The sequence below is a fragment of the Anser cygnoides genome, chromosome 8 (assembly GCF_040182565.1).
Source record: "Anser cygnoides isolate HZ-2024a breed goose chromosome 8, Taihu_goose_T2T_genome, whole genome shotgun sequence".
In the NCBI taxonomy this organism is placed as follows: domain Eukaryota; kingdom Metazoa; phylum Chordata; class Aves; order Anseriformes; family Anatidae; genus Anser; species Anser cygnoides.
This window is the reverse complement of record NC_089880.1, coordinates 3,364,287-3,392,145: the sequence shown is the minus strand read 5'-3', so window position 1 is coordinate 3,392,145 and position 27,859 is coordinate 3,364,287. Positions and strand designations below refer to the sequence as shown.

Here is a 27,859-nt window from a genome sequence, read left to right as displayed (position 1 = left end):
ACTGGAAGAAAACAGAACATGCACATAGTAGGATAACAAACAGTACCATAGGTGGCTCCAAGCATTGTCTGGCATATGCAAATCCACGAGCCAGTTGTAAAGTGGGAATCATCCCACCTGCACCGAACCAACAGGAAGCTGCTAGCTCGGACTTAGTGCCGTGCTTCCTTAGCTACGTCTTCTGACTGAGCGGGGCATGGCAAAAGGAAGCTCATGGTGGCCTAAAGCATGGTCAGAGTAACTCATACCTGTTGGCAAATGACCATATGCACTCTTTGCTAGCAGGAGTAAGGTCATTTGCCAGCATTGAAGTCATTGACTTTACATGTTTTCTCAGCCTAGATGATCTGATAGCACTGGCCCATGTGTATGAATACCTTTCTGTGACGGAGCCAAGCTCTACTGAGGCAGTTTACAAGGAGTAGGTAGTGCTCAAGAAGATAATGCAGAGCAAACTGATGTAAATGGTTCTTCTGCATAAACTGCAATTTTTGTAATCTGTTTTGGAATGAGGGGAGCGTACTTTGCTGTTTGCTTTGGGTTTGCATCAATTCAGAAAATGTTCAAAATTATTTTTTTTCTGAAAATACAACTTAACTGTTGAGAGGGAGGTGAAGCTTTTGTGTTGAAGGCAAAATACTATTATAGGAAAACTGAGGATTGTTGTGATGTCAGTGTTCCAGATTTACTATTAGGTCTGAAAATAGATGAACTGGGGAGATTACTTTGTATCATTTCTACATATGTGAATGGACGTATAATTATCTATCACTATAAAATATTAGTGAATATTTACTGTATAATAAGTAATTCAACTTTATAAACAAATGAAGATTATCCCAAATTTACATACAGTGTGAAGAAAAGTCCCTTTTGTACAGTCCTCTGTAACTGTAACATTTGGCAGATTCAAGAATAAATAATCTTTTGTGGCAAGGGTATGCCTTATCAAACATATGCAGATCAGTGCTAATTAATGCTAATTAAGGTTTCCTGTCTATCTAGTTGGAAAAACGTCCAAATGTTATGAAATCCAGTTAGTATGCCTATTACCCTAATTGTTTTATATGGGATGGTTCTTAATTAAAATATGTAAATTGACCTTAATTGCTATATACTAATGGAGGTTCATGTTATCTCACTAAAAATGACAAGATGGTGAGGAGGGGTACTTAAACAGATAATTCTGATAGATTTGTAAATAAATGACCTTTACTTAAAATTATTTTTAATTGGAAATTGGCAAAAAGAACATTTTACCATCTATGTTTCTTTAGTTTTAAATAATGTCGGAATTTACAGTTCTTTGTAAATATAGATATGGTGACATTGTAGCTTAATTAAGACTACTAAAGAAGTCAACATTTGATGTGTTTACTGTCTATTTCAAAATTGTTTGCTAACCTCATGCTGACCTTCAGAAATGTTGTGGTTTGCAGTACTGATCTTAATTTGAACTATTTTTGTTCTTATTTTTTGACTTTGATCTCTTTTAATCATATCATTTCATATGTGAAGTCTGACATGCTGCTATATGTTTGCTAGAGACTCGACCTGTGATTCTGTATTCTCATCCGAGAGTCTGGAGGGCAGCACCCCTTTGCACTTCACTTATTAATGCAGGACACCACCTTTTACCTTCTCTGGGGGATGACAGTTCCCATGCATGCTGTTATATGACTGAGGCCTGCATAGATATTTATACAAAGTTTTGTTTGCCATCTACCCAACACAAAAACGTTATCTGAATGATATTGTGCATGGCAGTTTATAGATGTCATGTATTGTCATGTTCTTGATAGTTGAAATAATTTATCATACCATTTCACACACAGAGCAAACATTTTTCTGCTCCAGTGTAGCTAACAGAATTTTTAAAACATCAGATTCAGGTAAGTTTATATTATGTCATAGACCTCATTGATACACATCCTCGCTTTGCAAAACCATTCTGACAGGTCTCACTGTTTTGCAGGATATTGTGACCAATGTTTCTCCAAGGATTGTGCGTGGAATTACTTCGGGTCCCTTGTACGGCCCAGGCCAAGGCTCTTTTCTAAACATTGAACTGATCAGCGAGAAAACAGCAGCATATTGGTGTAGAAGTATTGCTGAATTGAAGGCTGACTTTCCAAACCAAGTAAGTACCACTCAATCATAAAGATGCAGTATACTTATTTAAAATCTCCAGCTTATAGGTCTGTAAAAGCTCATCTGTTTAATGTTTGTTAAATAGAAAGCCAGTTTCCTTACTGACATGAGTATGGTATTGAAAAACAGAAAAGCTCATCCAAATCATTTTTATGACACCAAATACTGTGAAATGACTGTTACACAAATAGAGAACAATCATTTTTAGTTAGGCTGATGTTTACATTCAAATAGATAATATTAAGGGAAGAGTTGATTCTAGTGTGGATGCTTATCAGTGCTTCTGTGAATAAGTTTGCATACAAGATTATATTTAAAGATGAAACCTATAGTATTCATTTTCATTGTTAATTGAATTTGATTATAAAAGGAATTTTTGTTCTTTTCATTCTTAATCCAAATGTGAAAGATACTTCTGATATTCTCATAAGTAATTGGCTGCTTTACTAGAAAAGAAGAACACTGACTTAAAGTTAACTTTGCTACAATGAGAGAGTTTTGTTAGAGCCTTCTTGGCTATGGGGAATATCTGTCTAGAAGGTAATAATGAAAGTTGTGAGCAATGACGCCAGCTAGCTGGCATAAGTGGTTTTCAGATCCTGTTCTAGTGAATAAGAACAACAAGGTGGAAAGTAAAATTCACTTCAATCATCATTTTGAACAGAAAGAGCTCAAAATCCCAGAGCCTAGGTATCTTCTGTCTTGAAGTTATTACCTCCATAGTTCAGCTATGAACAAAATAAGTGAACGTTCCTGAATGTATTATGGCATGAAGACAGTCAGATATTTTTTCTTGTTCCTGGAGTTTTAGTGTACACATCTGGAACTATAAAAGCGCTTGAACACATTTTGATAGCAAAATATAAATGCTGCATGTTTAATGTCCTACTTCACTATACATGGACTGTGTATTTCATTGCTGAGGTTCATGTCACTTTATTTACTGTGTCTGGGCTTCATAATAATGCAAGTGTGAACCTAAAGATAATGTTTTAATTCTCTGATTTTAACATCCTTTACCAAAGTCCTGGATATTGCAGACAGGCAGACTGTTGCCATTTCTGCTCTGGGAATGATCTATTGCAATCTTCACCAAAAATCTCTTTCGTATTTTGTGCTCGAGTCTAAACTGTTCTCTGCTGTGAGGGAAAGACCTAGTGACAATTTCAAAAGGAAAATGTGAATTTTCTGAGACCTAGCTCCTCATGGGGGATGAAGAAGTCCCACTCTTCTGTAGTTCCCAGGGTGAATATCTTCTGATCATTCCTTCCTATGTGAGTTATTACTTTGAGAATGTGAATTCAGCTCCTCACATTGGCTGTGGCTGCTGCTGTGGTGTCTTAGGAGTTGGTAATGCTGCGTGGGCACAGGGGAAGCAGCACCAGGCACTGTACCTTCCCTTCCATAAAAATGGAGATTTTTAATATGTGCCTGTGAACTTGAATAAGAACTGTCATTATTATAATAGTAAATTTGTTGCTAACTGAAAACATAGTTTTGTTCACTTAGTAGAAGTCTCTCGGTGCTTATTTTGAAATACTCTGTATAATTAGAGCTTGCAGAATGTATTTATGTTTTTTCTCCAAATCCTGTTCACACCTCTGGAAAGAATTTTACAATTGATGTGGTTGGGGGGCAGGAGGGGGTTATTAAAACTAAAAGCAGTTTCAGAGAACTGTCTGGGTGAGCTGAATTAACAAGCGAAAAATGACATCTGCTTAGAAAAAAGCAAAGCTGAGGCGAGGACATAAGTGACTACAGCAAAGAAATTTAACTTGCTACAGTAAATATTAAAAACAAATCATAATTGATACATAATGACTTTTGCTGTAATACAAGCATTTTAATGTCCGATTTCTTTTATAAATTTAAATACCTACCTCACTACAGGACAGTGCTACAGCAGTGTCATATCACATGCTATTAGGAAGAAACAAACCATAATACAAAAGGAGATGCTAAATTCCCCTAATAAAGCCTAGTATTTAAAGTAAATTTTGCAAGGGGTTTTGCAAGAGAGAACCACCAGGACAGCTCAGTGGATAATGTGACATACCTGTGACTCCTTGCCTCTATAAATCAGAAACGAGCATCTCCCTTGTGCAGATGCGCTGTGTGCTCCCTGCTAGTGGGTGGCCTGATTCTTGCCTGCAGCTTAGAGTCACCTCTGTCTGGAGCTTCTCCCAGGCTTCCTTTCTCTGGCCCTGAATCCAGTTCAAGTGGACCTGGGCAAAAAGCTGCCACCGATAGAAACTTGCATTGATGCCACTGGGTGGTCAATTAAAGAATTTTAAGGGTCCAAGTAGAGGAGAAAGCAGAAGGAGAAATGAACTGTATTTTGTAGGCTTGTTTGTGAAGTACAATCAAAATCTTTGCGATTTCAACTTGGCTTCTTTTTTATTTATTTATTTTTTAAAGTGAATTTAATATCGCTACTACTGTTTTCTCAGTACAAAAACAATCAATAAGGAATTAGGTGGTGTTCACAGTACAGGCCCAAGATTTTTTTTTGTTTGTATAAGTTAGGTGCTTCTCTGTTCATGATTTGCAGTTGAAAACAGGATTGTTTTCCTTCTAGTACTTCATTTATCTCAGTAAGGTATTACATTAGCAATGTGGTTGAGACCATTGTAAACATACGGTTTTATTCAGCATTGTTTACTGTTAAATTTTCAAATGAGGCAGTGTGAAAAAGAGTGTCCACTGCTGTCCTGTATGCCCAGAAAACATTCTTTCAGTCAGAGAGAGCTGTGAAAGTGAGAAAGAAATTGGTCTGCTTCTATTTTTCATCTCCTTTTTACTTTCCCAGATATTGTTGTTATATGGGTTGATATTGTTGTATATTGGTCTGTCTTTGTTATTTCCAAACATCTTCCTTACATGGTTAACTATTTCTTAATACATCAATTAAGTATTTCTATTTTTCTCTCTTATAACCACATACAGTATCTGATACCATAGGATTTATCATTCTATGCCATTATTAATCAGCATAAAATGTATTGGGTTTGTTCTTTAATGCTAGAGACTGAGAACTTAACAGTGAGAAAAAATGGAACAATTATTTTATTAATTTCATGGTCCTAAATGTAATATGAAAATATCCTTCCTGAATTAGTATAAAGCTGACTCCTTCTTTGCAAATTTTGCATCCCCACTCAGTAAAGTAACAGGTTATTTGTTATGTGCTGTATTAATCTAAAACTCAAGAAAAAAATCAATAACTTCATAGCAGCACATATGGTGCTGTGCTGTGGATTTGTGACCAAAGCAGTGTTGGTAATGCACTGGTGTTTCAGCCTGTGCTGAGCAGTGCTTGCACAGCATCAGGGCCTTCTCTGTTTCACCCTCTTGCCCCCAACAGCAAGTAGGCTGAGGGTGGCCATGATGCTGGGGAGGGACACAGCAGGGACAGCTAACACAGTTGCCAGAGGGATATTTTGCTCAGCAGTAGAATTTGGGAGGGGGCTAGAAAGGGTAGGTTTTTTTGTTTGTTTCCAAAACAGACATTGCATGGATGGTTGATGGGCATTGGTCTGCTTGAACATGAAATATTTGAAGTGCTTTAGATAGTGGAGCAAAAGAACTGATACTAATGCCACTGTAGTCGTACTTTCATATTCTGTTTACTAATGAGGCACCTGACTACATGGTGAATTGATGTACTTTCCAGCCAAAATTTGGCTGAAAAATTGGTATTTTACCATGTATTCAAGAAACTAGTTACTTAGGAAATATTAGCTTAGCCAAGTAGATTTCACCCCCATGATATAATCAGGAATAAAAACTGAAGAAAAGAAAAATTCACTTTTACTTTAGCAAAAGTCTACAAGTTAAAATGATCAGTAGAAAGTGGCTGAGAAAATCGAAAAGAAAACTATAAAACCTTGCAAGAGAACATACTGCTGAAATTTTGTGTTCATGTATTTGACATTAGCTACAGTGTAGCTGTTATCTGTGCTGGGAACTGTGAACACCGCTAATGGCAATATATCTTTGTGTGCCAGTAAAACCAGGAGCTGTGTGCACAGCGGAGCTGAACGTTACGAGAGTCATTTTTGGTGATTTCAGGGGAATGGGGCATAGTGCCGGTAACACTTTGTTCTTCAGAAAAGCTCTACAAACTGCTGCTGGTCCTCATCCAAACCTTATGCTTATCGTAGCTAAACCTGCTCATTTGAGTTGGTAAATCAGCTACTTACACAGATGCCTATTCCACTCCCATAAGCAGGTCTGTATTTACACTACCTAGTAGCTAGTCAAAGATTTTAAGGCTTCCTGTTACCCTGGAACCTCTGCAGCATCTGCACTGGGGAGAATACGCTTGAGGGGAGCAATGTCTGAAAGTGGCAAAACAATTCTCTGCTGAATAATGTGAACTGAGGGTTCTGTGATGTGGGGATGGGCACAATTGCCAGGTAGTCTTTCGCTGCCTTTCCAAAAGTGTAATTGGTACCAAAACGTAGGCAAATTCATTCAAAATCTAAATATTTAAATTGGTTTGGGTCTGAGCACGTGCAGGGGAGGTCGTAGCACTACATATAAAGGCCTTTGAAATTACACTTAAAGAAAAATAGATTGCATGTGAAATGTCATTCACTACAGGGCTGACAGCAGTCCAGCAAATGTCGGAGAGATTTGTTATAAGACGAACCGGCATCTTGGAAGATACCAAACCGAGTATTTTCCAGTATTGCTGTATTTGTATACTGAAGTCCTGAAAGTAACTTTTTGGCCTCCTTAGTGAACACAAATGAGTCCAGGCTGCTGTATGATTCTAAGGAACTTAGGTAGGATACCAGATTGTCAGCTGTGACACCAATTCTGTAATTCAGATATCAGTATTGTGACGTGTTGAATTGAGAAACCTCTTTTGCTAGAAACATTAAGTAGGACCCCAAAGCTAAGCTTAAAAATCTTGCCTTCCTATTGTTTGTTCTGCTGCGTGCAGAATGTTGCTGACAGTCCTTCTGACAGTTAGTCAGTAGAGAGGAGCTTCTCAAGGCTGAAACTGTTGAAGATATATTTTTGTTCAACAATTTTGTTCAGAATGTCCCAGGAACACCTGTCAGGAATAGCCATGTTAGAGTGTTAGCGAGAACAGCAGATCACTAAATTCCAGGCTGATAACCAGCTTCTTTGTAGCATTCTCAAAAAAAAAAAAAAAAATCTCCTGGAGTAATTAGTAGTATTTTATTATATTTTGTTTTTATCCATACGGGTGTGAAATAGAGTAGCTAGTGCTTTTTCTTTGTTTTTCTTTTTTTATCTTTTTTTTCCTTTTTTTTTTTTTTTTAGTTATACTCTGCACGAAGAAGAGAAAAGAGGTGTTACAGAGCAAGGAAAATATAGTTGAACAGGCATACATGAATGCCTTGTTCCTGTAAATAACCTTTAGGGCAGAAAAAAGCTGTGTACAAAAATATTTCTGAAGTTATAAGTTGAATGGAAATATATTTCATACAGCAATAGTGGTTATTTGGATGCTTTACATGGAGAGGTTTGATTGATTTGCCGAAGTGATCCCTGAAGTGGGATCCTACATATCAAGCTTTACATATAGAACCAACTCTGCTTTTAATAGTAGATTTAATCCACAGACTGTGAACAACATTTTTGTGCTTATATAAACCTTTTCCCTCTCTGTCTGCACTAACAGTAGACCTTGTGATCTGGTGACTGGGAGGAATTGAATAACATCTGGAAAAAAATATATATATATCTTTGCTGTAGGTTTCCTCTGAGACACAAAAAAACACAAAACTTTTTTTGATGTAGAGGAGTCACAGAAATCACAGCTCTACTGTAAAAAAAAAGCCAAGCTTGCCTTTCTTACTAGGTATATTAGGAATATTTTGTATATTTTTGCAGGCATTATTATAGCTTTTAATTCTGATGGGTGTTCAGAGGTCTGTGGGATGTTGTGTAGTGTACACTGTATTTACATTTTGAACTAGTAGCCAGGTTATATAAGGTAATAGCTCATTTTACCATTTGTTTTTGGAATTTGTAATAGCATTTATAATATGTGTAATTAGAGAAGGTGAAAGGCATAACCTTCATCTTTGTATTTGCAAGTCCTGTTCAGAAGAAATGAAGATCATCTTGTTAGTCAGCTGTTCCCCATATATACCTGGTATTTCTTGGGCTAGTATAGATAGATTTGGCTTTCCGTACAGGGAAAGCATGTTTTATATTCCAGATACCTACTGATGTGTGCATCCACATCAACTAGAAAGGACAGAGTAAGGGAGCCACAAGCCATGCTGCCCAGAAGCATGCCCACTGCCTATCATGGAAGTGCCCAGCAGTGCAGAGCAGCTACCTGGGTTCCCTGTTCTCAATTTCAGATCCACAAATTACATTTAAAAACTCTAGAAGTTGTTATTGCTGCAGCTTAAACTTCCCAAACCCAGCCTTCATGGATGCTTGGTAGGAGGTGAAAAAGCCCACACAGCAGTTGTTAAATTCACCATATGGAAAAGATCCCTTTCACTACAGAAAACTGGCAGCAGGCCGAGTCCCTTAACATCAGAGGAAATCCTAGCCGAAGAGGGAGGACAAGGCTGCAGTAAAGCACTCCTACTAGTTACCTTGCCCAGGAGCTAAACCACTTGGCCCTAGATAATATGGAGTGCAAGAATGGCCAAGACTTCTCAATGTCCAGTGACTACTGCGGTGGATAGAAGAGAAGAGGCCTCAGAGCACGGAACATATGACTGCTTTCCCTTTTTCTCTTCATCCTTCAAAACAAGGAAAGGGGAGGATGAAAAACAGTACAGGACGATGCTGCCTGGAAAAGGGGTGGAAAAGTGCTGCCATAAAGAGCAGACACACTGAAAAATACACCTCTGCTTTCACTCACCTGCATCCTGAGGGTGTTCTCATTGCTCCTGATGCTTTTTCAGCTCTTTGTGAGCTAGCAGGATGCATTTTCCTCTGTGCAGTCTGAGCAGGAATTCATCAAGAACTCTGATTTACTCAGTGGGTTTACACCAGTGGTACCCATCCATTTCTGTAGGCACAGCAGTTTCTATTTGCAAAAGTAAGTGAGCAAAAACAGAAGCTAGCAACAGAAATGTTGATATATTGGGCTTTTGAGACCACATTTTCTTATAAAGAAGGAAGCTTTCTGAGAAAGGCTCTTTCACAAGTCATAACAAACGCTCAAACCTCATATGACTTAAATATTAACAGAGATGAGGATGAACTACAGAATGAGGCACTGTAGATTTTAAGTTCTTGATGTTTAGTGAAGAAAGGAGAAAATATAGGAAAATGTACATCTATTATCACCATTTATTTCTGAGTTTGATAATACTGTTGGCTAGAGTAACTGTGCTTGAGGCTTGAAAAGTAGCGGAGAACTGGTAGGTGGCCAGCATAGCACCTCTTTTTAGGAGAGATCAGGGGGTCTGCAGACCTTGCATACAAACTGGTAAATGCTCCTGTAAGAAATAGAATTAGTAAAAAAGAAAATGACGATAATAAAAGGGAGTTGGTGAGAGAGAATACTAAGAACCACTTTTGTAGTAAGCCATGCCTTAAAAAGAAGTTCTTTGAGCGCATCAAAAGAGACTCGGCTGATGAAGTCAGCTTAGGTTTCCAAAAGCATTTGATAGGGTCCCTCACTGAAGTATTTGAAAGAAAGTAAGTTGCCAAAAGAAATCCACATAGATAAATAACTAGTTAAAGACAGGAAACCATGTTAAGAAATAAATACTCAATTTTCACAGTGGACAGAGAGCTCCAGTAAAATTCACTAGGGATCTGTACTGTGTTCTGTGCTGTTTAAAATGTTTATTAACAATCTGGAAAAGCGTGAGAATCTCAGAAATGTGAACTTTTCTGGTAATAGTAAGTATTATAGGGAGATAAAGATGAGATGTGAACTGCAAAGGATTGCAAAGGATCTTACACTACTGAGTGACTGGCCAATGAACTGCCAGATAAAATTAAATGAAGATAAATGTAGTGATGCACGTGGGAAAAAACAGTATTAAATGTATATATACAGTGATTGATTCAAAGCTAGCTATGCTAGGGTTGCAGTAGAGAGCACTATGAAAATCTCAGCTTAATGCTCAATAACATTGAAATAAAGCATATCAAACATAGAATTTATAGGAAAGGAAGACAGCCAAGCAAAAACCATCATTATGCCACAGTATTGGTTCATTTTATTTACACATTTTGAATAGTCTGCAGTTCAGATTGCCCTGTCTCTGCAAGGGTGCAGCTGGATTGGCATCAGAAGGGGAGGCAGGTGGAAGTCAGTGGCAGGGGACACCTCTCCACATGCCACTGTGGCTGTGGGATGTGTTCTTACAGAACACACTGCTGGTGCCAGAGGCACGCATAGGCTGAGAAAGAACCTACTGGAAAAACTATTTGGAGGAGCCTATGGAGGACATCACCTCTGGCTCAGGGAATTCCTGTGCCACAGATTTCTTAAAAGCTGGGAGAGTTTTCTTTGGAAATATTACTTAAAACTTGCCCTAGAGAGCTGCTGCTGGTCTGCATCAGAGAAGGGATGCTGAGCTGTGAAACCCATTCCTACAGTTGCACACTGTCGACACGCAAAGCAGAGCTGTTAGATTTGTACCCAGGGTTAGAAGCCTGCTCTGACCTCCCAGTCCTGCCTCAACATTGGGATGATTGGGCCTGTATGGCATTTGACAACGTGATGTAACTACATTATGTAAACTCAAGCTGAGATGAGAATGCAATTAGTACTAGTTTGAAATGATGTACTAAGGGTTATGTAATTCAAGTGCTGTCTTCAAGTTGCTAAGATTTGAAGTGCTGCATTTCCAGAGGGTCACCACAGACAATCCCACATAAAGAAACACAAGAAAGCCTGCTGAAGTTTTACATGGAGACAATGTCTGTTCGTGCATTCTGGGGTTCTGATCACGCGGTATGTGTCAGACCAGTTGGCCCCAGCTGCCACAGTATTCAGTTTTTATTATTGTTATTAATTTTTTAAGAATATGGTTATTAATCTGGCAAAGTGGAAAGACATGTTCCCACCATCAGTTTGAGTGAATTTTATTTCAAGAAAGCACACGTTTTCTTCAGGAAACTGAAATTTGTAACTGAAAATATAACCTCATGGTAAATTCAGTGAGATACTGACAATCAATCTATGATTCAAATGTACATGTTTGTGGTGACAAATGAGGACCTTGAGGAGAAATGTGAGAAGTTCTTTTGTGTTGTGCACTTGGAAAGGACCGCTTTGTTGAGAAACCTGTCAAATTGCTCTAGTGCAGAACTGTGCTTCCTTACTCCGTGTGTTATAAAGCCGTGCCTTATTTTGTTTGTTTTACTTTCACAGCTAAGGTTTGACAAATAGTAAGTAGTGCAGTATGGCAGAGGACTATTTGTACATACGCTAAGAATATCACTTTGATTTGGAGAGTGAGTTATTGATCCCTGCAAGAAAAGAACAATTTTCACAATTTCGTGAGGACTATGAGCACATCTTTAAAACTTTAGCCTTAGGGTAAGAACTAGAAGAAAATTAAAGCAGTTTCTGAAATACTTCACCAGCCATCTCCTAGAAAATGACCCAATCTGCTTGATTATTGGAAAAGACAAACTTCTTAATGGTTAGCATCAGCTGAAACTGGTTCAGGCTGTTTTTAGCTGTTGCCATTGCTAAAAATTCCTTTTAGATGAGAAATGTGAGTGGTCATTAAGCAGGAGTCTCAATGAAGGAAATGCACTACACATAAAGACGGTGTGATTAAAAAGATATTTCTAGAATGTAATTCTGCTGACAGTGACAGGAAGAGTTGTATATTTTTATTCATCTTATTAAGGTTCATATTTTCTTTCATTTTTCTACATAGACTATTATTTAGAGAGAACAGAAAGACCCTTAAAACCCTCAACTGTTTTTAGGGGTTTGTAAGCTACTGTGAGCACAATGTTGTGCTGCAAAATGATCTGTGAAATCCAGCTGGGTATTGGGCAGAACAGTCATTCTTTCTAGAAATGTCCTCCATAAACTGCAACAAAGGAAATTGCATCATGCGTTAAAAAAATCTGTACACTAAGATGTCCATTTCCCCACGCCCCCAAATCTGTGCTTAAAATAGCAATAACAACCTTGGTGCAGGGCATTTCCTGGCGATTAATAACCGGCCAGGGTTAATGGCCCTCGGCAGTGCCTCGGGCCATCAACTCCTCCCAGCCAGTCATTACTCCCTAGGAAATGCCCTTTTCTGGGTAGTTACTGTTTTAATATTAGGATGTAGAAGTTGCCATTGGATGAGGAGAAAATGACCTTCTGGCAATGTTAAAAAATAAACCCCCAAATGGCAGAATTTTTCAGTTTAAAATTGTTAGCAGTCAAGGATCCATCAAAATTTAAATCTTACCTTTGTAAAAATGACAAAATTCTGCTAGCCTTATTACATGTGTAAAACAATTACTCCCCTCCCCCAAGTACTTCTCCCAATTTCCATTTTGTGTTTGTCATAGGCAATTGGGTAAATTACAAAATTTGATCTTTTAAAATGCACAGTAGCTATGACATTCATTTATACTGGCTATGATACGATTTTAGTCTTCTATGAGGCACTGAGTATATGTGATTTAGATAATTCTGCTTTTTCTCTTTCATGTACTGCATATTACAAGAATAATAATAAAGCATATTTATACCTGATAAAAGTAATAAATATATGCTGTTCCTGAGGACCATATTCTGCCCTTAATTTCTGTGATGTGGTTTGCATTTTAGGCATTCTGTTAGAGCTCTAATAAAGAAAAATATGAAGGCTAGGTCTATATTTAAAAGTCTTGCTCACATACTTATGTAGGCTAGGAATACTAAAAATAAAATCACATCTAGCTACTGTCCTGGCAGAACCCTAGCGTAGATGCAGTTATACCATCAAACAATTTATTTTTGTTCAGGAGCATCTAAAGAGTTTATTTCACTGATAGAAACTGCACTGACAGTAAGAGAGTTAGCTCTGAGCAGACATGTTCTAGCTCAGACGAGAAAGGCAGAGGCACATGCTTGAAGCCACCACAGCTGGAGCCAGCTCTTCAGACTGATTGACGGCAGCTGGACTTCATCCCAGCCTCTGGTGTTTTCTGGGGGAAGCTGTGGAAAGATCTACAATTCAGATTGAAATGTGGGCATAGGGGGTTCCAAGATTTTTTTATTTTTTCTATCCTCATCCACTGAGAGGAACACTCAGATTAGCAAAATTTTTAGAGGAATTTTTAGGATAATGAATAACCGTGTCAGTATGTAACCTGTCCACGTGCCTATTTGTGGTTTGCAGCAATACAAGTTAATTCAAGTGAATATAATAAATAAAGCAAACTAGAATTTCCTTGTATTTTATGGGGTTTGAAAGAACACTGAAACAGTCAATTGCTGCAGGTGGACTGATCAGTGTTAACTCCTACATCAGCAGAAATGTTTTTGTGCGCCTCAACCTTGTGTGCATATCTAGTGGAGATGGTAGAGTCTTTTACTTACTAACCCATTTTCCTTCAGCAATTATGTATTTTCTAAACACTTAAACCCAAATAAATATTTAAAAGACTTCTTTCAAGTAGACCTGAAAGCATCCTTTGTTATGAACCACTTAAGTTCAATGTAAACCGTAAGAAAGCAACATAATACTTTTCCATCTGATCTTCTGCAACTGTGCTGGTCAGTCTCAGCTCCTTGGAAAATGTTTCTCAGTGGCATATTTTTACATCTTTTTCATTTTTTTAAACCTCAAAGTTTCTAATCTATTCCAAAATTCATTTTAATTTAATTCTCTTTACGTTTAACATTTTTGTTATAGGACAAAAAGCAGTTATGTGGATTGTTTCAGTCTATGCAGAATAGCTAGGTCTTAGGATTTGCAAAAATTGTATTGAAGTCCATGCCCTAAATTTCAGGGTAGCATTTCTAAAATTGGTGCTGCTTTTCTTGCTGTGTAAGAACCTGAAGGACTTATTCTTAGCCACATCATTCTTGGCTACTTAGACATATCCATGAGATCCATATTTACATTGAAATCTGAAAACACTTACCGAATGTTTTATTTAAATAAACTACACCTCAGGTGAGCATATCTAGAGGTTGTTTGAATTGTATGGGTACCCCCAAATTCTTACCTGTGCGCAGTTTGTGCATCTCAAGGTAGAGGGATTTAAAAATGGGTTTAAGCCACATTTACATTCTCTTATGTTGTACTGTCAGCACCGTTCTGGTTACTAGAAGGAAATCTGTCTTTGATTCTGCCAGAGGAATCCACATTTGACCTGCTCTATTTTCAGTTTATCATTTTGCGAGCACACCTACTCACTGCTGGGTCATTGATAAAATGTCTTCGACAGTGTACGGCAGTTGGTCATAGAGAGCTTTCATTTGAATGAGGCTACGATCCTACAGACTATTTAATGCATTTTAATTTTGAAATGTCCAGTCACATAGCAGTATGCTGAACAAGTTAGATAACTATTTTATTAAACATCCAAATATTTAGTGAAAATAGTTAAGGCCTCTTTCAGTTTCTCTGCATCTTCAGATAAGCTCCCTTAAAAGATTAAGAAGTGGGTGGAACTGGCAGTTGAGGAGGAAGGATTAGTCAGAAGGTAGCTGCCAGCTTCCAGCCCTTAATTTTGTATCTTCTCTGCTGCTGGAGTAAAGCCAAAAAACTACTTGGGTCATTAGACATAACAGCTCGCTTCTTAAGTAAATTATAATGTCTGCATATGAAAAAAAAAAAAAAAAAAAGCTACCCACTCATGAGATTTTCTGATCATATCTCAGATGGGAACACAGAGCTGCCTTCATGAGGTTCGATGCACAGTGGCACTGTTAGCTGAAGTTTTGGCTAAGCCAGGTCACAGTAGGAAGGATACATGAAGACATCAAGTGGAGCCCACAGAGGAGCAGGTGATCTGGCAGGAGTTGCTGCCCATGTTGGAGCAGTGTGCTCCTGACAGATGGACACTGTGGTATGGACACATGTTGGAGCAGTTCTTGAAGAGCTGCTGCCTGTAGGCAGCCCCTGCAGGCTCAGTTCGGGAAGGACGGCGTCCCGTGGGAGGGACCCCCAGGGAGCAGGGGCAGAGAGTGACTGTGAAGGAGTGGCGGAGATGAAGTGCTATAGACTGACTGCAGCCCCCAGTCCTGTTCCCCTGCACCACCTTGGGGAGAGAGATGGGAAAGGGTGGATGGGGGGGAAAGGGGTTTTAGTTTGCTTTTAGTCTCTCACTGCTATAGTCAGTTACTAGTAGACACTAAAGCAAATTAATCTCCCTTATGCTGGTTTGTTTTGTCTGTGACAGTAATGGGTGAGTGATCTTCCCGTCCTTATCTCAATCTATGATCCCTTTTCATTGTATTTTCCTCCTGTCTCCTTCCACCACAGAATCACTACTGTTGCTACAGGTTTATTGTTAAATAATCCTAGGGCTCCCATTAACGTGAACCTAATGAGAAACTGCGGTCTTGCCCCAGCTCACAAGGGCTGCTGCTGTTCGTTTGGAGAGGTGTAGTCTGGGGAGTAATCCGTGAAGGTGTGTGAGTGCACCTGGTATTTTGCTTTGTTGCAGTTTGATGTTTGGGTGTTGTGTGAGAGACGTGGATGGCATTTTGTAGTTGTGGAAGTGGCTTTGCTGCTCAGCCGTGGGTCTGTCTCAGTAACAACTGATTCTTATTAAAAAGCAGAGCTGCATGGGCTCGGATAGTAGCAGAAGAAGTAGAACTCAGGAACAGTTGCTTTAGTATACAGTGAAGACAGAACAAAATCTAGATGTAGGTAACAATGAAGCAAAATAAACCGGCCCTGAAAGATCACAGACAGCAGTGAACCTGCTCTCAGGAGGGAGCAAAGCTGATAGGTTGAAGTCTGTACAAGAGAACAGAGGGCAAAATATAGAGATAAAAGTCACGTTTGAACAAATACAAGATTGCAGCAGGTTTCTCTGCCAGGGAAAGGCTGGACAGGTTCAGTGTCGGAATTGCTATAGACAGGTGGCTCCCTGCTTAGTGCAAAATGTGAGGAGACCCTGAGGAGACTCAGGCCAGAACGCCTGATCCCATATATCTGCACAGGGAGGGCTCACAGGATCACAGGATTCAGGCTGGTGGGACCTCAGGAGGTGAGGTGAGCTATTTCAGCCTTCTGCTCAAAAGCAAACTGGTTATGAAACCATTCAGAGGTAATGATAGTGATTCAGGAACGATGCCCAAGAAGTGTAAATTTAAGTGATCTTCAGCAGAATTATTGTAGCCTCTGGAGAAGGAAGGAAAAAGTATCACAAGAAAAATGAATATCAGCAGATAGGACAGTTATTGTCGTTATGCTGCTAAGTGCATTGTAGCTTTCTGCCATGCTTTTCAACAGGAAAATAACCCGGAAAGACTTTTTGTAAGTGATTCTCAGTGAAGTTCCGGTGGGGATGAATCCCACTGGGCCTACTCCGGCCATTGAAAAGATCCCTTGTTACCAACCCTGTGAATGTTTGCAGATTGTCGTCTTTCATGAGGTGAACTTGAACCATTAATCATGCAGCTCTTGGTGCACAATGAGGTTCTCCTCCTTATGAAGTCAGATGTCTAGATCAGACAGGAGAAAATAGCGTAAAAGACTGATAGGTCTCCCTCACACGGCTGTCATGCAAAGCCCTTAGATAATTTCCTGAGGAAGGGACAAGCCCTACAGCCTGTTCCTGCACACCTTCCTAATGACCATACCCTCAGCTATCAGAACAACCTGAGAGCTCTTTCTGAAAAATCAGGTAAATTATCAGTGCTTTTCAGAATATCACTACAATAATGGTGCAGAGAGAGTGGGTGAGTTGTGGAGGATGCAACTAGGCTGACAAAATCACTTATTCCTCCCCAGCATTGCTTTGGCACTAGCAATGTCACACGGTAAAGTAGATCACAGAGCTCTAGAGTGTAAAAGGGAGAGTTTTTTTCTCCCTCCTCTCTGAGCTACGTTTTTTCTCCTCTACCTGCCCTGAGACTGCTAGTTTTCTTGAGCCTTCAAATCCAAGGAAGTGAATTAAAGGAAGCCCTGGGGGTGATGGAAGAAGGGAAGAGAGAGGATGGACTTCTTGGGGATGGAAAGAGACAGATACGTCCTGGGGAATTGCTAGCTGACTGAATGCAGGAGTTAGGGAACTCTAACAAAGTTATTCAGTGTACATTTTGTCTCTTTTTATTTTCCTCTGAATTTGTTTTCTAATAAGTTAGGCAGCTTCACTGCTAAGTAATAGGGGAAATTTATGAGATCTGCATGTATCTGGAAGCAGTCAGGGACTGGAGGGAACTGGAAGAGGGATCTTAGGGTACCTTTCAGTCAAAAGCTGCTCATTCCCACTACGGGAGCAGCCTGCAGCCCTTGAACACATTTGTCTCCAGTTGGCTTCCCCTCTCAGAGGGGCACCCTGCAGAGAGTTGCCTGGGCTATTGTGAGAATAAACAGTAACGATTAGTGAGGATCTCAAAGAGCTGTTTTTAAAAAGACTGTGTATATATCTCAGCAGAAAATTTGATGAGAGAAAAATGTCTATAGATGGAGGAAAAAATCCACAAATCTGTGTTGCCTCTTGCCAGTATTGTTTTCCATATGTGTTCTTAAGAATCAATAATGTGTCAGCACCCTGGTGTAAAGCTTTTGCTACAGGTCATAGCATGTGTCTGAAATATCATAGAATTAGATATATTCTTTTTTCTGTTAGCTTTTCCAATATTGTATTGTCCTCCTCTGCTTTCTGTTTATACTGAGACAGTGTGGAAAGTACAAGAATACAGCAGGGTATAGCAGATGCACAAGGGCTTGCCGGTATTGTTTGTGAGGAGTATGGCTGAAAATGGGTATCTGTCTTCGCTCTTGGATTCAGCCTTTGTTAACTTGCAAATTTTCCTTTCAGTAATGCTAATTTCCATTCACCCATGTATTCATTTTCACTCACTACTGAAGAGACTAAAGGTTGAACATTGTCTTCCCTATCCAAAATAAAATCCCAATGATTCTGTTGAATTTCCAGGGAAGTTTTCATCCACGTGGATAATTTTTAATGGAATATGAAGGGTTTGCTTGAAGTACTGAAATTTTCAATGGTCTATCATGAAATGGGCATACTTTTTCTAATAACTTAAAATATTCGAGGTGCTTTCTGTAAGTGCTATATTTTCTTTCATTAGATATATGTTCAGGGAACTTACATTACAGGGTCCCTTTTTTTTTTTTTTTTCTCTCCTCAAGAATTACTATGTCTTAACCAAGAGTTCCCTGAAACATGGGAGGTACAGGTACATCAGATCTTTTTTTGTTCTGTGCATTTATTTTCCTTTCAATTTTATTCTAAGTTGGTAGGACTCTCTGCTGCTGAAAAGCAACAGCATTCTGTTATTTTACAAGGGGTCAGCTTGTTAACAACCCTTGCTTTTTAGTCTAAGGATGTTAGATCCTAAAAACTATATACTTTACTTTGAAGCAATAGCCCAATGTACCTCACTGACATCAATCAAATGATCTCACTAAACAGGTGGAATTTCACTGATAGTATAGAAGTAGAGTCGTCATAAGAAAATAGCTGCCTTTGAAAATAAGCATCTCCATTTAGCCTGAGAAGAGAATCTCTGTTGTTCCTGCTCATGCTGATTTTGCACATGTGGTGGGGAGAGCAAATGATAGTATTTTCAAACTCCTGTCATCTTCTCTAGACATATTTGCCTGCTGATAATGTTTGGGCAGTTTTTGTGTACATCTGTTGTATCTTTCTTCCACTTCAGTATGAAAAACACACTGGAGATCTCAGTATAAAGTAATATGCTAACAATAGGACTTTATTCAGAAGACTTGCTACACAAAGCTAAATAATAAATAAAATAATAAATAATAAACATATTAATATCCACTACTTGTCTTATTGTCATTTACTGAAATTATCTTAAATGTATTTTAATTGTAAGTTAAGGAGTAAAACAGTGGATGGTTAGCAATTGTTAAATTATTTACTCTTCACTCCCTCAAAAGAAAGAGAGAAGAGGAGAATTACAGGTCAGCAGTGTCAAGACATTCTGCATTGCTTGTCTTTATCATCATGCAGAATCTTTTTATTAAGGCGGCATAGAAAGAATAGATTTATGGACTGAAGGTACAGTGTTTAATATGTCCATATCCATCTAGATTGACAGGTCCTACAGACATGAATTTCCCAGGAGAGACAGTGTTACTGGTGTCAGTGGATGGCATCATTTACTTCAATGTTCCATTATTAAATTGATAACAAGATAATTCCTCTGCTTCTCAGAGACATGACAGGGTTTACAATTGTTAACTTTCTTATTGCATGGGATTTGATGTTCTAGGTATTTTTAATAAGAAGCTTATTTTTATTTCAGTTCTGCAACAAATCAAAAATTACAAGAAAGTGTAGAAAAAGAGAAAACTGTTGAGGTCTACCACGCATCAAAATCAGACTGGTTTCTAGCGGGTCATTTTTACAACAGTAAGTCTTTGTGCTCCTGTTGTTTTTCACTACTGCATGTTTAAGCATGTTTCTACAGTACAGAATATCTACTGCAGTCATCCTCTTTCTTATGAGGTGCATATTAGAAATGTTCTGTACGTTGGTAGCTCCAGTTGGATGAGTTTGAAGATGATCATTTCATCAGACAGCGGCCACTTGGAAAAGCAGAGGACTGTTGCAAGTGGCATGGAGTGCAGTAAGCCTCCAAAAATGTCTCTGATGGCAAAATGTGGCAAAGCTGACCTTGTGTGAGAGTCTGGTTACAGAAGCAGGCTAGCAATACACGTCTCAATGAGGCAGGCAATCTGTACCAACCCAAAAAGTCTGGGGCGCTATATTTATTCTTACTTTGCTATTGAGGCAGCATCTAAGAGCTATGGGATAGGACAGAATCTGACCTACAATCTGTATCTTCCATTTGTTCATGTACGAGCGAACTATGGGAAGTCTCTGTGTGGCATGTGTATTTTCAGTTAGATATTTACAAGATTCTTTATCATGGCATCGAAGTAGCTCAGCAGTGCTCAGTCAACTCTTCATTAACTTTTCACCAAGGCTCTGGCAAAACGCACGCTCTTGTACCTACAGGTGTGCAGGACCTTCAGGAAATGCTCCACATGTGCCCGCTTATTGCTATGCATGGATGAGAGAAGACATGGGTCAGAGCTGAGGGCACGTATCCTCATCCAGACAGAGGGAATTTAATCTTCAGAAATAGCAATTCAGCTACTGAGAACAACTCCTGTCCTCACGTGCTGATGTAGCTGTAGGTATCTTTTCCCCGTTGAGTGATGAATTAAATATGTTATTTTTGCTATTGCTTTAGGAAACTGTATCTTCAGTGCTGAGCTTCTTCCTAGTAAATACTTCCTGAGGAATTCTGGCTAAGAACGCTCAGGTTTGTTCAGACTGAGCAGGTCGTGCAGCATGGCTACACTGGGGTGCATGGGAGTAAGAAACATGTCTTGAAAGGAAGATTGCGATCTTTCCATCTGACCAAATCACAAATACCTTCTGAAGTTTAGATCAATCAAGAATAATTCTGTGGGTATTTGAAATCTGGGTCTTTGTGCAGTCTCCAGTCTCTGCGCTCCCTCTATGTGCAGCACTTATCCCGTTCCACATCTCTCCCTCCCAAACAGGTAGCTGTTACAAAACCAATCCTGCTTTCTTGAAAACTTCTCTTGATTTTCCAGCTTTCAAAGGAACTGTCTCCTAGTGAAGATGCACAAAATCTCTTTCTGTTTTTGCAAGGACTGCACACATGAACAATAAAATCCTGGGGATTTTTGCAAATGTTTGAGAAGGCAGAACAAGGCATAGGTTGAAGCCCACAGCAGTATCAAAACAGAGTACGTGTGGACAGTTGTGCGGGACCTTCAAGCCTCTGGTGTATCAATGAGAAGCGATGGGCAGGGAGAAAAAGCAGAAATGCTGGTGGTGGTGTAGTTTCCTTAAGTGCAGGTAGATCATGCACAGACCTGGAAGAGTGATTTAAGAACAGTTATGAGCTAAGGGTCGACAGTAGAAGAATAATAAAAAAAAAAAAAAAAAAAAAAGGTTGTTACAGGCATGAAGGTAGAGGATGGTGTTTTCTTAGATTTGCAGGACTTGACAGAGTTCACAATTAAATCCACCCCCTTAAGAGTTTTTCAGACTCTGAGTGTCCTGAAGCTCCCTTATTCCCTGCAGAGCAGTACGGGACAAATGGTAATTGTCTGCCTGGAGTTCTACTGCTATCTGGCTTTAAATAGATGTTCTTAAGATTGTCTGACCAAAGTAGGCTCAGTTATTTTTTCTCTCCTTCCTTTAGTTTTTGAAATCTCTTGCAGCGAATTCTGTGTGTTAGAGAAGAAAGATGATTTGGAAACATACACAGTGGTGAACCTCATCCTTTTTATTTCTTTTTATTTGTTTTTACTTCTTCTAATGATATTGAATTAATATGAGACATCCACATAGAGATAATGGAAGAAAGAGAAACATTTGCAAGGGTAATAGATTCTACTTTAAGCTTTCGGGGGATTATCATAAACAAGGAGTAAAAATGTTTTAAGGACTGTGAAAAGTACCTTGCCAGTGTCCTTTTAAGTAGAACAACTACTAATGCATGAGTTACAGAATAGCGTGAAATGTAGCTTTTTACTAGGTGCTTTAGGTATGGTATGTTCATCTCATAATCATGTCCTAAATGGTACATTATATAACCTCCTGGCTCCGTCTTCCCTCCCTCAACCAAAAGAAAGTTTTCTATAATAGACCTTCTTCCATCAGTGATCAAGAAATTCCCTTACAGAGAGTAAGGTCAGATGTTAGGAGCACATATTGGTCCCTTTACAGACATGTGGAGAAATTGCCTATTGCTTGTAGCATCGGGCTGTGCAGACCATGTCCCAGTGACAGCAGGGGAGGCCGCTGCTCTCCTTACGTAGGACGAAGCGGCATGGTCTGCACAATGGCAAAACAGCAGTTTGGGTGAAGAAGAAGAGGGAACAGCAGAGGCAAGACATGCTTGTGATCTGTAATAAGGAATGGGCCAGGGATCCATCTGTGCTTCAGCCATGCACAGTTTTGCAGGCAGCCTTCATTCAAGCAATGAGAAAACTGCAATTTAGTCAACCTTCATTTACTCACTGCACTTCAGCGGCAGCTTTATTGCGAGTCTGTCTGTCTGTCTGTCAGCGGTCTGCTTTTGTAAGCCGGGCAGGCGTGGTTCCGCCTTGCACTTGAGGTCCCAACAGCAGTAAATAAACTCAGGGCAGCATTGCCACTGCGCATGGTGGGAGGCAAGAGGAAGGGCATGCTCTTTGGGGATCTCCTGGGTTGGGTCATGCACTGGACTTCTACGAGATTCCAGCTCTCTGGGGCTGCTGAAGCCCTGAGGGTGTTAATGTGGTACATGGCTTGTCAGGGTAGGATGATTTCTAAAACCTGGCATTTTAGACACCAAAGATGCTTAAAAAAATAAAGTAATAAGCAGCTGAAATGTGATACAGTTTATCTTTATTACATACAAATAAAAACACACTAATAACAGATAATATTCTGTTTTTTCTTCTAAAATTCCTATATATGATTTTAGGACTAGGTACAAACCTCAGACATCACAGATAGTACCCCTTGATGTCGACATGTGATTTTTATTTTTGGTCTCTGGTACCGTTCCCAAATGAAAAGACTATAGAGGCATTTGGGGGAAGAATAGTCACTTGAGGAAGGACAGTTTGTTAATGTGGAGTGCTCCACCTAGGAGTTAAGTTTAATTTCAAGCTATAAGGGAACACTGGGGAAAAAAAGAGAATAAAATCCCTACCATATTTAAATTTTCATTATTCCCTCTCAGATCCTGGTTTACTTATGAACATTCACAGTAGAAATGTTTACTTTCATTTATTTTTGTTATTGCAAACCACTGCTTCTATCAAAAGTATGTACTTAATCTTAAATGTGAATGCTAACACTAATCAATATTAATTAAACATGTCTCAATTAACAGCTCTTTGAAACAACACAGATCTTGTTCCTCCTCTTTTGTACACTCCCAGCAGAATTTTCAAATTTCATTAATAACACTTGACGTAACCTAACTCAGCTACTTGTGAACACAGTCAGTCCCCCTTGTTGTCTTGCAGCTTTCCATCCTGAAAAATTTGGTTTATCTTAAAGCTGAATTGTGTACATTTCTGATATACTTTGGATTGTGATTGCAACTGTGAAGATCTTTATCATGTTGTCAGTGTCTCAGTGTCTGAGGGTTGTTGTTTTTTCTTAGCTTTATTTAGTATATAAAAAGTGTGAATTTGACAAGATACAGTTTCTAGCTAACTTTCAGATAGTGCATATATTAACTAGTTTCTTACTTTAAAATTCTCATACATACTTACACTGTTTTTTTTTCACAATGAAATAATCTGATTTGTGTTTTAAAAATATTAGAATCTTAAAGGAGATTTATGTTTATTTTCTGAATACTCAGATTATCTTGAATATTTAAATATACCATAGAGCAAATTCTGTTTCATAAATATTTGACCTATAGAGCTGTTCACAGTAGACAAAAGTATTGTACATAAGAGACAACTTTTTCTTCTGCTGGGGGGTTGGGGGGGAGAGACTAAAAGCATAGCAAAGTTATGATTGTGTGTATTTAATGGAAAACTTGGTCCTGTGTTTATGTCAAAGGTGCCAACAGATGGGCACCTGAGGTCAAGGCAGACACTTCAGCAAATGCTTTCCTTCTCAAAAGGAAATGTTTTCCTTCTCCATCTTGCAAACATGAGCAAGAAAGGTGGATGGGCTGGTAGTTTGCAGGTAGGTAGGAGGGAGGTGGTAAACTGATAGGTAGAGATTCACCACAGCAGAATGTAAATAATTAGAACAATGATATTTATAAGTTGTATTGTCCTTTTACATGAATAAAGCATGGCCTTACCACATCTAATTTTCTCCATAGATGTGTTCCTTTTTAAAGTGTATTTTCTTCCCTTATAAAGACATTATAACTCTTATTGGGATTTTACAATTTCCACCATGTGTGTATGTTGGCCATTTTTTATAAACCATGCTTTTAAGTATTTTGCCTTATATGACTGAGTCAGTAACCCCCAGCATTATGGAAAAGTTCAAGAGAAGTGTTATATTGACTGGAAGTGAAAGAGTAAGCTCATCCCAGATATGAATGCAGATAGTAAAACCTGCCTGGAAAATAAAAAAGCTACCAGTGAATCAAACTTATAATGTGAAACTTTCATACACAAGAGGTAGCACGGCCAAATTTTTCTGTTCTCCTCTCTGGCAGTTCCTTTGAACCCAGACTGATCCATCGTAAAACTTTAACCTCAATAAAGATGTCGGAGTAAGCCACAGTTAGAGACAGAAGCTATACCAGGAAGATGTTGAGTGCAGTGGGGAGGAAAAGCAATACACAGAAACAGTCCTTGGGGAACTGGAACCACAAAACCTGGGGGGAAAAAAATCTCAAATTTCCCTGGTATTCTCTTGGTACTTCCAGATTTTCCTTACATCCTCATTCTCCTCCCAGATCCCTCTACACCAAACATTCCTAGCTGCCTGTCATTGTCCTTGACTTGCATAGCACGGGACTTCAGGGGCTGCTTTTGGTGTGCCCTGGCTTTCTGAAGTCAGAATATTGGGTTCTTATGCTGTCACTGCAGATGGTACAGTCTTACCCATCTTACCCAACTCTAAAAAGCCCCAACTACTTCTGGCCTTGTATAAATAGTAAATAGCCTAATCGTTCCAACCGCAGAAACCAGTAGGTTTGTGTCTAGGACTGCCTTTGTTCTCACTTTATGGGGTTTTGTGTGCAGAAGAGAATGTAGCTTCCCACATGGATATGACTTAATGATTTCAAAAATATTCATAAAAAACAAGACTCCATATATCTTTTCTCATCTCCAATGAAATATACATCTATATTTCATTATGCATGCTAGTGTATACAGCTAGTGGTTTCAACATGCAGGTACTAATGTTTGGAATCATGCTCAAGTACAGCATTACAAAATCCGGTAACGCTGCTGAAAATGATTGCCTATATATTCTTTCCAGATTCTGATTGCGAGTATCATGTGCAGCTATAGCAAGGACGACTGGACTGAGCTTTCTAAAATGGCTGAGGTAATGGTTTCCTAAATGTGTTTCTTCGTCTATCTTTTTTTTTATTCTCCTTGAAAACAAGAGCTGCAACAGGAAATTTCTGAAAGAAATAGTTTCAAAGTGAAAAATGAGAATTTAAAGCATGTCCATTATAATTTGTTTATTCTGTGTTTTCATTAAAATGATGGTAATGTAAATTTAAAGGAAATCTGTTCCATAAAAATGGTCCCTTGGATTTTTAAACAGTACCTGGAAAGTCTTCAGTCTTTAAATCTATATGCTTTTTATTTGCATTTTAAGCAAGCTGTATATTATGACGGATGCCATGATAAAATTTAATTCTACCTTTGAGAGCCTAACTTGATCTTACCTTGCCTACAGGCACACTAGTTTGACAGCACCAAAAGAAATTTTGAATATAAAACTCTTGAATATTTAAAGTATAAAAGGCTCATTTAATGCCATTCTAGTTTTAATACAGACTTTCAAAAATAATAACTGGCAGAGAAAGCCAGTATATATAATAGCAGTCAGCAGGCTTCCTATAATATAAATCGAACCTTACACAAATGCAAACAGATTATGCACCTGAAATTTCAATTCAGTTTGAAGGAAAAAAATAAAAATAAAACTATTTAAAAACATGTACCTGTGTCCTTAGAGAACAGTGTAAGAAATACTTGATTAAGACAGTAATTTTTTCCTCATAGATTCAACTATCTAGAGGAAATAGAAACACATATTTTCAGATTGATAAAGGAAGTTTCTAACACATTTTAGTAAAGGAAAAAATTGCTTGTTATTATTGTTAGCATTAGCCCAGATTTAAATGTTTTATAAATATTACATTTTTTGTGTGTGTGTGTTTATATTTTTATATCTATGTGTATATATTTATGGGTGTGGAGATGTTTTGAATTTGTGTTTTTGTATGGTTGAATATGTATGTTTGGACATCATTTCTTTATTCAGTATTTTAAACCTTCTCACGGTGATACAGGAAGACACTACGCTATTTTCTTTGGGTATTTTAAAACTATGAGGAAAAAAATCACTTTGGGGACTTAGGGAAGTGAAATTAAACATTATCAGTAATTGGCTTGGTGATCTTTCACGCTAGTCCATTTTATACCTGTATTTACCTAATTGACCATGAAATCTGTTGTGGAATCCATGCTTGACACGAGCCCTACCGCTTTTAAGCTGACTGAGATGAATGGCTGTATTGTGCCATTTGCTCCTCTGCCGTCCAGTTTTAAGACATACTTTCATCTGTGTTTGTATTTATGCTGCCCCTTTAGAAAAAAAATAGTTATTTAAGTGTCCTTAATAACGTGCACTGTACGTAATATAGCTTTCTTCTGCAAAGCTGCTGTTTGCCTCCGCTCTGTGGTGTTTGGGCACTCTGTAACCCCCTGCTCAAAATCAGGGGTGTTTCACTGCCCGCCTGGGACCCCACGGAGCAGGCCGTGGCGGTGGCTCTCCCAGGCGCGGAGCCCCGGCAGGTAGGGCAGGTAGGGCAGGTGGGGCAGGTAGGGCAGGTGGTAGGGCAGGTAGGGCAGGCCTCGCCGCGGGACGAAAGCCCACTCCCAGTGGAGCCCTGCCTGTCATGGGGGCCTGCAGCAGCCGCTGCCCGGTTGGGCTCGCAGGGCTGGCGGGAAGGGGAAGGTCCTGAGCTGATGGATGGCTTCTCCCGCACTCCCTCTGAGAGCTGGTGAACCACTGCTACACAGCCGGCACAAGTTACTCCAGTTCAGTAAACAAAAACAACATGCAAATGCAAAACAAAAAGCTGGCTATGGCCCCACGGAAGGCAAAGGGGAGCTCCTCAGCTCAGGCTGGAGCAATTCAGTACAGCGTGTTTGTGTGCTGCCTGTGTACACCACAGCTCCTTTTCCCTTTATTTTAGCTAGGAGAGGGTGATAAGAGAAATTAGCACATGCAATATGTTTGTGCAGACCTTTTTTAATACTCTCATTTGACTTCAAAAACAAAAATATTTAATGACAAAACCTATGGCACAATGCAGGTACCTGCAGAAAATCTAGACAAAAAAATGCATTAAAGCAGAAAGGGGAAATTTACTCTGGAGTCCTAGCCCTGCAGAGCACAGCCGCTTGCTCCCTGTGTATCACTGACTCCTGCACCTCGCCCTCACTCCTGCAGTAAGGCCCAGTGGTTACATTTCATTTTTTAGCATTACGCAGAACCAACTCCTCATTGTTGTTATGTCTTTTACATTTATTTTTCACTTCTATTTCCTTTGCATTTTTGGGAAGCCACATCAACGTCTGAAAATTTTCTCTGTAATGTCCAACACGTTTGTTATTCAGGCTATCATAATAATAGCTTTCTCTCTCTTTTTGTGTAATCTTAAGAAGAAGAATCAAACAACTGAAGAAATCTATTTAACACGAGAAGTGAATGATACAGTAAAAAATATATTACTTTAAGTTTTGTTTTGTTTTGTTTTGCATATTTCATAGGCTGTTGGTGCAGATGCGCTGGAGTTAAATCTGTCCTGTCCTCATGGCATGGGGGAGAGAGGCATGGGCCTGGCCTGTGGGCAGGT

At 39.0% G+C, this 27,859-nt stretch overlaps 1 protein-coding gene across 4 annotated transcripts in view; it reads left to right on the top strand.

Moving 5' to 3' along the window:
* The window catches only part of DPYD (dihydropyrimidine dehydrogenase), a 352,519-nt gene that overhangs the window by 217,547 nt on the left and 107,113 nt on the right, over positions 1 to 27,859 (top strand). For all 4 annotated transcript variants that reach the window (XM_013186603.3, XM_048067133.2, XM_013186607.3 and 1 more), the window contains 3 exons: positions 1,976 to 2,140; positions 25,240 to 25,308; positions 27,774 to 27,857. In XM_013186603.3, coding sequence (XP_013042057.3) covers positions 1,976 to 2,140; positions 25,240 to 25,308; positions 27,774 to 27,857 — 318 coding nt within the window. The remainder of the gene's footprint in view (positions 1 to 1,975; positions 2,141 to 25,239; positions 25,309 to 27,773; positions 27,858 to 27,859) is intronic.